This window comes from Camelina sativa, chromosome 3 (assembly GCF_000633955.1).
Source record: "Camelina sativa cultivar DH55 chromosome 3, Cs, whole genome shotgun sequence".
NCBI lineage: Eukaryota > Viridiplantae > Streptophyta > Magnoliopsida > Brassicales > Brassicaceae > Camelina > Camelina sativa.
In genome coordinates, this window is record NC_025687.1 from 2678017 (window position 1) to 2688041 (window position 10025).

Genomic DNA, 10025 nt, shown 5'->3' on the forward strand with positions numbered 1-10025 from the left:
TTTGATTCATGTTTCTCTTGATTACAGTGGTTTCTAACATCATCCATAACCGAGGACGAAGATGCAGCATGGTGGAAACAAGAGTGGGGGGAAGTCCAATGTGTGGGCTAACGCTAATTTGACTAAGACAATGGCAGCTTTAGACGAGTTCAAATCTGGATTCCCATCAGGCGCTTTATCAACTGTATCAAACAAATGGTGGGGAAGACCAGAGAAAGGCGGACGCGAAGATGGAGGAGAAGAGATTACTGAAGATGGAGATGTCAAGGACGAGGCAGCTTCTGAGAAACAAAGTTCTTTGGTAGCTATTAGGAAAAGAATAGCGGAAGAAGGAAGGGAACATGGTCTGCGTCAAGGATTTGGTTCAAAAAAACCAGACAAGAGAGATCATGCCCTACTGTTTCAGATCTTCGAGTCTTCACTGCCAAAGGATTGGGTTACTGATTCTTCCTAAATTTCGTTTTAATATGTTTAGAACAGAGTTTCCCTCTTAAAATCATGCTCTGTTATATGCTGTAATGCGCAAGTTCTTTAAAGCCTGCAACTATATACAGTACAATATTTGTTGTAATCGAAAGGATGAAGACCTTTCTGTAATGTTGTAATAGTATTCACTGGGTCATAGGACAAGAAACCAATAATGTAGTATTGCTTTGGTCATTTTATCAAAGTGATTTGGAAATACAACAGAAAGACTTGCGATCTTATGTGTCTATAAATAAGCTCTGTTGATTTCGAAAACATGGGAACAAATGATACAGAGACATACGAATAGTCCTAGAGCCTTTGGAGGAAAATTGACAAAATCAGAGGTGACGCTGGAAAAGGAGGTTTTTGTTGGTATATATCTCAGAAATTGAAACCAAACGTGCATGCCTTTGGGGAGGTTCCAGGCTTTTCATGCTCTACCGTGCGAGAAATAAGACCTGTTTTCATGTCAAATGCCTGCAATGCAAAGATAAAGATATTTAAGTTACGCTGCGAGTGCAAATAGAATACTATTAGAGTAGAGCTTCAAAATGCTTCTCAAAGAAGCCTAAGAAAGATTCAAATAGCAAGCAGCAGTCAACGACTTGTCTATCTCCAATTTCCACAACTTATTGGGGAGGATTAAGAAGATGGTCTGACGTATATATCTCTACCCCAACTAAATGCACAAGAGAAGGTAAGATAATGTTTAAGAAAATGCTGCAGTTATCCCTTTNTTTTTTTTTTTTTTTTTTTTGGCAAAAATCTTAGGAAAACATGAACTAGGTAATCATGAGAGAGTCCATGGACCTTGTTTCAGAGTTGAAGATGACGCCACAAAGCATATAGTATCGTTACACTAATTCCTCAGAGGTCCACTAATATAACAATAAGACCAAACTCGCAAAGAGAAATACATACCAAAAAGTGTTACGACAAAAGCAAGATTAGTGCCAAGGAAAACTTAACAACAACCTAGAGGTGTGCATAAAGTCTTTTTACCTCTGGTAGAGCTCCGAAAAGTAGCGTGTACCGTTGTATATAACGAACCACATCAAGACTACCACCAAAGAATCTGAAGAAAAAAAAGAGTTGAGGAAAGGCCACGAAGTTGCAAACAGAGAGATCTCATGTCCTCGTAAATTACAAAATTCTAACATGATAACAAAATTCTAAGATTGAAACAGACACATTGCTTTAGACGACAACACAACATAAGAGAATTTAGTGCCACCAAATAATGACCAACGAAGTAAAGATGAAAACTTGCATATTCAATCAGAAGATCAGATCGATTAAAGGATAAACGAATTAAGCAGGAATGAGAGAGAGAGAGAGAGAGAGAGAGAGAGAAACGATTAAAAAAGGATACTGAAGAGGTATCGTTCCCACCAATCAAGCATGTAGAGCCCGAAGGTGACATTGTAAAGGTAGATTTTGCGTTGAACCCAGTTCATATCTGATCGATTCCAGGCCACCAGTAAGAAGCGTTCGAGACTACCAAATCTGGGAACACCCGATCCAAGTTTCAAAATTTACCCGGTAAAAACAAAGCACCAGCACGTTCCTGCTCTCGATCTATAGGAATGGAATAATCTCAAGTTCAGATTTTGAATGTTAAAATCAGACAGAAGAAACAAATTGGACGGAGACGTCAAAGCTGGAAAAGTCTGTGTGACCGGTTTAGATTCAATATCGGTTTGTGGAACTAACCAACCGGGTTGACAATAGAAATTGTTTTTTCTCCAATCCACACGCGCGTGTGTGCTTTGTAAGAAGACCAAAGATGGTGACGACGAGCATCGGCGGGGCTCCGCTGGTGGTTGCTCGGTTTCGGCGGATTCCGAAGAGCCTCAGGTGCTTCTCCGCTGCCGCCAATTCTGACCTTCTTCGCTCCCAGCTCGATCGGCTTCACGCAGAGGCAGAATCCACTCGTGCTAAAGGTCGAGTCTTTATTATTTTCTAATCTTCTTCGTTTTGATTGGAGATGAATAGATTGAATCAATCTTTGTTTACTGCCTTCAGATACCCAAGTAGTTAATCATATCAATCTCAGAATAAAAGATGATGTGAATTTCTTAAGAGTGTTGAAAGATGGGAATGTGGTGGGTTTTAGTATTTGTTTAATTCAATGATTGATGTCAATTTTGAATTTCTTTTTTGGTTTTGCTGTTGTTGTTGTTGTTGGTCCAGCAAACAGTAATAGGTTGAGACTTCTGAGATTATCTGAGGCTGCTGAGAATCTACGGAAACAAGCAGCTGTGAATGTTCAAACAGGGAAAGAGGATGATGCCAGAGACTTGCTTCTTCAGAAGAAAAAAGTTACGCATGCTTTGGACAAGGCGAAAGCTCGTATTGAGTTGCTCGATACGCTTTCTTCTAAACTTCACGAGGTATAAAACATGCGAGAGCTCACTTGTTATCTCACCAGTCCTAGTCCACTAGTGTATAAACTTGTTTGAGAAAGACTGAACGAATCTCGAGATGAGAAAGTCTGTTATAGTTTTGGTTCTTCTTTTTCGTTTCAATTGTCTGAGAAATCTATCTAACCATGTCTTGAGAAGCTTGGTTTGGTTTCAGGCAATATCTGTCAAGGAAACACAGCTGATAGGGAATATATCTTTGGATCTCCAAGAGGATGGAGAGAACAGTTCAGGTGGAATCCACATTGTATCTCCAAAGCCCAAATCGACTGAAGACAGGCACGAAAATGACCAGTCTCTTTTGGATTCTGAGGAGAGTGAACTTATTGAAAGGAATTTTGAGGATAACCAAGAACTTCTCGATACCGGTAGTCATGTACTAGAAGATGTTTCTACTGGTAGCATCCTCAAAGAAGTGTCTTCTTATGAATCTTACTTGGAAAATATAGACCAGAAACTTAGCAGAATTGAAGCTGAACTAGTCACTGTTGTAAATGTTGCATCCTTGGTACTTAATCGTGAAGATAAACCCAAAAATCTAAAGGTTCAGCAGACTGCAGAAATTCTTGATGAGATTCGTCATGTGAGGGAAAGGTAATGCATTCAAAACATCACTAACTAAGTGTTACTTCTAATCACTGCAGCATTACTTAGTTCATTAAGTTTTGTTTTGCTTGTGTAGAATCGCAAATATCATTTCCAAAGAGGCAAACTTCAATTAGTGCTTCAAGCATTACTTAAGTTCATATCAAGATCCTCACTTCAGTTTCAGTGAAGCGAAACCAGCGATGTGAACCAAAGAAATGAAACCATTCTTTGTGTGAACAGTTAAAATTAAATGTAGTCCTTTTCTTCTTGCTGTGAATATTAAGTCATACATTTAAATTTTGATGTGATATGAAATTAATATGGGCGTTCACGTTAATGTTGTGTGATATGAGACGATAAATATTTGATGTGTGAATGTGTGATATATATAAACTTAGGGGCATGAACATTCATGACATATCTTCTTTACCTAAAGAATATACTATTATTGGATGTTTACATTTAATATTGATTTCAACTAACTATGAAATCATTTCATTCGTTCTAGTAATGAAATTTATGGCGTTAAAGCAACAGGTTGAGATTTTATGTGGACTACACGAATCCAGAAACGAAATTTTATAAGCAAACATTTCCAATATTATACCACGAGATATTACAAAATAGAAATGATGCCAAACGAATCAACCATAGAGAATTAAACATCTAAGTCCTGAATAATATTTAACTTGTTTCACAAAAAAAAAAAAAAAACCCTAATGAAAATTCGGATTATTATCTCACAATGCCTTCATTTCCAGCAAGAACCAAATACTTATCCTTCCTTGTAAGATTGGTGCATTCAAATCCCAAAACCCTAGCAAGTTCTCCCTGTATGAAATTCGCAACTTCAAAGCTTGACTTACCTCCAGCACAAGTCATCTCTTTTGGCAACTTCTTCAGAACCTCGAGACAATAAACCGGCCTAGGGTTCATGAGGAAAACGATTGGGTCTAAACACTTGAGCCCGCTCGCGGTTGTCCCATAGAACATGCTCACTCGAGCATTCACAGCCACGGGAACAATGTCTTCCGTCAGCTCAGCGAACAAAGGACTGAATCTTAATAGATAAGGCTCTCTACAAGTGGTTCCTTCGGGACAAACAACTAGATCTCCTTTGCTTAGTAGTCTCTGCATTGCCTCACCGTCTTTCTTCCTGTCTCTTTTAAGGCTAACCGTCTTGAGAGGCGCTATGAGCTCTGAGAACTTGCTTAGGCTATAAGTAACCGCGGTCAAGGGCTTGCCAAGTGAAGTGGTGAGAAAAACTGGGTCAAGGAGGGTCCTATGGTTGCATACATACAAGACACCACTTCTACCTTTCTCCGGAGGACCGTTGTTCAAATTATGGGTCTTGAAAGTGATCCTTACACCGGACAAAGAAGCCAAGAAATTGGCTACGTGGTAAGGAAACAAGACTCCTACGGAGATCCTGAAGACAGCGAGGAAGAATCCGATAGGCAGCCATACGAACATAGCTAGTGTAGCTAACGGTGTTGGCAAGAAAGCCAATCTCCCGTCGTGGAATATTAATGGCTTTGGGTATCTTTCTCTAGGCAATGTGTTGTTCTTGTTCATGGAATCTTCTTCGTTCCAAAGATAAGCTTCCTATGGGATCGAGAATAACAAAATTCTTATTTAGTGACATTAATCTACTTTTTTGAATTTAGAAAGTACAGAAAATGGAAAAAATGAAGGTACTTAGCAAATAGAAATGGAGACGTGTTATTGTGGGAAATTACGAACAAATGTGTGATATTTTGGGAGTTTAAACAAAATTAACTTTAAATCTATTTTTGTTAAAAAAGGGTATGGAAAGAGAATTACGTTGCAAATGGAGATGAAGATGTGATCATGTGGGCTTGAAGAGCTTCCAATTCCAAGTGTTGGCTTCTTCTTGTTATCAAGGAAGTAGTCTTTAGCTGATTTATGTTTCTCTATGAAACCAGACCCTGAAGCTAAGCCGGTATAGAATCTCCTCCCCATGACTTCTATTTCTTGCAGTTTAGTCCCAATCACATCATCAGCGTTGAGGTGTTCTCTAAGGAACCTCTCCACAATCACTTGCGGCAAGCTCGTGAACACAACTTTAGAGTAGTCAGATCGAGCCCAGATGTCGTAAACCTGGAGATTCAAGTTCTCCAGGAAGAACTTGGGTAGAACCGATCTAGAAACATTGTCCATGTCTTTGACTCTAAGACCTGAGAAGGTTATGAAAGAGAGAACTTTGAGTTTGGTCTCTTGTTGCAGAGCCCAGAGGAAAGAACAAGAGATCAAGAGAAGGATCGCTCTGATGATTGATCCTCCTTCGAAGGCTACGAGCATGAAGTAAGGAAAGAACGTGTGGAAGTGTTTACTCGAGTGTTGTCTTAATAAAACACCATCGATTTCGCAGACAAAGGTATCACGATGATCAGAAGAAACAGAGCTTGCTCTGTTTTTGTCTACGAGCTCTTGGTACTTTGTAACGCTTGGGAATAGAGGGTTTAGAGAATCTTGGAGGTACTGGTATTGTTGTTGTTGTTGATAATGAGAATTGCTGTGTGGCGATTGTGCTTTGGAGAGGTTTAGGAGATTTTTCAATTGGAAACCATAGCCTCTTAGCTTTCTTGCAGCTCTGTAACATGAATTAGCAAGAAGACGGTAAAGAACCCACTCTGCTAGGATCACTAGAACCTCTGGTAAAACCATAGCTATGGCTTAGAGAGAGAGAGAGAGAGAGAGAGAGAGAGAGAGAGAGAGAAGGAAATAGAAGAGTTAATGTGCTGTAGAGGACAAAGAGGCTGCATAGGAGATTTATATAGTCAGTGATGATGACATGATAGGCGAGTGCAAAGGTGGTGTGAAGGTTGACCCTTTGTTTTTGTTTTTTTTTTACTTTTTTATATTTTGGTTAACCCACACACCTCGCATTAACTGTATGCCACAACGTTTATGGTTTTTTTCTTTATGTAAAACCTTAAATTAGAATGTATGTGTGTGTTTGTTCCCAAGAAGTTATGGTTGATCACTAAACCTATTTGCATACATGAATTCAAGATGTCACATAAAGAATGAAACAATACATTACCCTATACGCATAGTATATATGATATATCGTATAGTTCAAGGCTATTATTGATTATCAACTACGTTGCAGTATAATGATGTGTATGATGGGAAGTTGGCCTCTTTACTAAAACTGTTGAATGTTGCTTTCTCAGGTCCACTTGGAGCCTCTAGGGGAAGATCAATGCTGCATCGTGTTACCAAAAAAAGCAATTGCTAAAGGCCACACACACAAAAACGTGAAACCTCAAAGAGTCTAGAGAGTTCCATTTTTTTCTAAAATTAGGATCAATTATAAGTTTAATATAATGTGTGTAAGAATTTTTTTATTTTTTTTTTCTTTCACAAACTAAAAGAGTTTAATGTTTTGAATTCCTATCTATACTCTAGTCTATAGAGAGATAGTATATAGGGAAATTCAGATATGTAATTATTTATCTTAAACCCTTTTATATATAGAAAAAGAAAGAAACTTGATTCAACCATACTAATCCATTACACCTACAATCATTCGAGAGATATACGTTAGAATAGAAATTCAAAAAGAAACAAGTTTTTGCCACTATCCTTAAGAAGAAGAAAAAATGTCATGTTTTACCCCCACATATAATACTTTTATCACTAAAAGGTTAAAACGCATGCAGTCTTAGTCATCCATTATCCATATTATCTGCTTTCATAGTGGATTGCAGTAAACCTAATCGCANGATAAAAAATTATGTATTTATAAAACATATATATATATATATATATATATATATATATATATATATCGATCAGTATATGATAATATCCCGAATCTATAACCAAATGTTTTCAAGAACATAACATTATATGTGAACACGATTGCTCAGTACTAATCGCGTATATATATATGTTTTAATTTGATTTCCCCTTCAACCCCAAGTTTCAAAGGTTGCACTTTTGTTTTCTGCCAACTCCAAAGATGTAGAAGAGCTTTTACAAGTTAGGTTATGCAGTTGGTGACCGGCCCTTCTNTTTTTTTTTTTTTTTTTTTTTGAACACAGTGACCGGCCCTTCTTTTTTTTGTTTTTTACGTACAAATTTGCTTACTTTTCAAAATGTAGTGTTTTTTTCCTTTTTAAGTTATGATTTTGTTGAAAATAACATATGTTGATGCCTATAATTATGGGTGGTGCAAATTTGATAAGTCTCAAAGGTGACATAATTTTTCTTTTTTCTTATATATGACACATAATCATCCAAACATTTTTTTACAAAATTTATCGTAAACCTATTTTGCTGTTGTGATGTTTGAGAAGATTACAAATCNTTTTTTTTTTTTTTTTTTTTTTTTTTATAACGAAACTGTAAATATCTTGACCTTGAAAATACTTTAGGAAAAGAATACATGTTCTTAAGAAAATTAACCAACTTGGTATTATTATTTTTCTTTTGTCATCAACTACAACAGAAATGACATTTACGAATAAATTGAGACAAGCCACTAATTATGTCATGATCATATATAATATGCAATGCAAGGACAGTCCAAAATCACAATAGATACAATTAGTCCTAGTCCAACCTTACCTATACATCATACATGTCTCATTACTTTCGCTAATTATAATTGAACGAAACTTAAGAGATAAGCAGCAAGATGATAATTTTAGATTAGATAAATTACCAAACATATCGATGTGTCAACATTTAAAAAAATAGTATTAACATATCGCATTTGTCGGCAATCATAGCAAACACGATCGACCAAACATCATTAAATCTTCCATTGTACTGCAAATCTTGTTTGATTCGGAAAAAAATGATGTTTATCATTATTTGTTTCCTATCCCTTATACACGTCAACAAATCTTGACACTAAGTCACTAACAGTTGTCAGTTTATTTTAAATTACAAATTTTGTATCCTATTCAATAAAGGGTAATTTTCACATAATAAAGCCATATTTATGATACCTAAATAAGCTAACGTGTCGACATACGTGTACAGGAGTAGAAGAAGCAAAAGTCAAACAATAAATGACTCTGCAGACATTAGAGTAAATGAAATTGATGAAAGCATAGAGAAATGTGAATTGGAAGAGGTGATGCATAAAAGCATAAACTTAAAACTTGTTTTGCTGAACTTGTTTTGGTGATTTGCTTTGAAACTTACGTCCTCGTGTGAGTCTCCCTCTCTGTTGTCAGGTTTCGTTCTACCAACTTTCCAAATTTTCGTTGACTTTCTCTTCTCGTAGTCATTGTTATCCTATGCCATTACTCTTTTTCTACACTTTTTTAGCTAGGTTTCTTCCACCGGTAAGGCCAGTATAAACTCTAAAGTCCACTTTCTAAAAACATTATTTTGCCAGATTCAGTCGAAAACATTTCAAAATATTATAAATGTGAAACAAACATATATCGTGATTAGAAAATACTGTATGATGGATAATTGAAAAAAAAAAAAAAAACTCAAATCAGATCATCACCACGTCAAAAGCATACGTACTGAGACGATAGCCACATAACAATAACTGGATCTTTTAGGTTATCGAATCATAGAAGTGGATAACATCATCCTTAAAAGTAAAACATAATGACTCGTACGTTTACGTCTACGCGTACATGTAACGAACATTTTTAATTTATATTAATCACGTAGATCCATACCTCTTAAATGTGTTTTCTTTTTTGGCATTTGTTTTGGACTGTCTCGGTTTTGATTCTACCTACTTATGAGTACTATATTATTACTACCGCTTTGGCTGTTGCCATTATTTACAAATTTACAATAATTACAAACGAGACAAACGAATTTACAATTGCAAATAATCCAAATCGATCGTACTGCACGGGATTCATTCCTATTTTCAATTATAAATGATCAGTTAAACCCTATTTGAGTCGGTCGAGTACTTAGTTAATGGGCAGAGGAAACAAAATAAACGTTACCATTTTGAAGATTGGTTATCAATACTGCCAAATGCCAATGGAACACGACTTGTGACATCAACCAAAACATTGAACTTAACAGTAATTATAACACAATATCATTAAACATACACACTGACACCGTTTGACCAACTAGTCATTCAAAGCAAATGTTAAAACCATAAAAGCAAAATGTATTGGTTCAAATCAACGACTTTTGAAATTTTTGCCGCCCAATACAAAAACGAGAAAACAGAGTCTCCTCCTCAAGCATTACGCAACAATACTCATGAGGACTGGTCGGGTAGGTGACTAACGAGAAAATGCATGTTGACTAAATATATATTTTTCAATTATTTGTTATTTGAAGTTAATTTGGATGATTATTATTATTATTTGCTGTGTTGCTGGAAGAACTTTAAAATAAAGAAATATATTGAACAAAGAATCTAATGGGGGAGAAACGTGCATGCAAAATATTGCTGAAAAAAAATTAAAAAATTGGTGAGGTAGTTAAGAGCATGCCGATTTCATTGATGTTTTTGCTTAAGTACTTCACACAAACCAATTTTTTTTTTCCATTTTTGGGGGGGGGGGGGGGGGGGTT

General features: G+C 36.3%; 3 protein-coding genes across 3 annotated transcripts; 2 read left to right on the forward strand and 1 right to left on the reverse strand.

Annotated features, from left to right (window-relative positions):
* Nucleotides 11-747, forward strand: LOC104764379. Its single transcript, XM_010487904.2, has one exon. It carries the CDS (start codon nucleotides 62-64, stop codon nucleotides 452-454), a length of 393 nt encoding a protein of 130 aa, XP_010486206.1. The 5' UTR covers nucleotides 11-61; the 3' UTR covers nucleotides 455-747.
* Nucleotides 1945-3855, forward strand: LOC104764371. The gene is made up of 4 exons (XM_010487892.2): nucleotides 1945-2411; nucleotides 2662-2861; nucleotides 3049-3485; nucleotides 3574-3855. The coding sequence occupies exons 1-4, from the start codon at nucleotides 2255-2257 to the stop codon at nucleotides 3611-3613; spliced, it is 834 nt and encodes a 277-aa protein (XP_010486194.1). The 5' UTR covers nucleotides 1945-2254; the 3' UTR covers nucleotides 3614-3855.
* On the reverse strand, nucleotides 4044-6260 carry LOC104764417 (glycerol-3-phosphate acyltransferase 1). Its single transcript, XM_010487947.2, has 2 exons — nucleotides 5304-6260; nucleotides 4044-5084 (listed from the first exon to the last, which is right to left on the reverse strand). The coding sequence occupies exons 1-2, from the start codon at nucleotides 6165-6167 to the stop codon at nucleotides 4215-4217; spliced, it is 1734 nt and encodes a 577-aa protein (XP_010486249.1). The 5' UTR covers nucleotides 6168-6260; the 3' UTR covers nucleotides 4044-4214.

Coding starts and splice junctions, on each gene's coding strand:
- LOC104764417 (XM_010487947.2), bottom strand. CDS start 6,167: ATGGTTTTACCAGAGGTTCTAGTGATCCTAGCAGAGTGGGTTCTTTAC. Junction 5,085..5,303: donor TCTTCATCTCCATTTGCAAC/GTAATTCTCTTT, acceptor TCGATCCCATAG/GAAGCTTATCTTTGGAACGA.
- LOC104764379 (XM_010487904.2), top strand. CDS start 62: ATGCAGCATGGTGGAAACAAGAGTGGGGGGAAGTCCAATGTGTGGGCT.
- LOC104764371 (XM_010487892.2), top strand. CDS start 2,255: ATGGTGACGACGAGCATCGGCGGGGCTCCGCTGGTGGTTGCTCGGTTT. Junction 2,412..2,661: donor AGAATCCACTCGTGCTAAAG/GTCGAGTCTTTA, acceptor TTGTTGGTCCAG/CAAACAGTAATAGGTTGAGA. Junction 2,862..3,048: donor TTTCTTCTAAACTTCACGAG/GTATAAAACATG, acceptor GTTTGGTTTCAG/GCAATATCTGTCAAGGAAAC.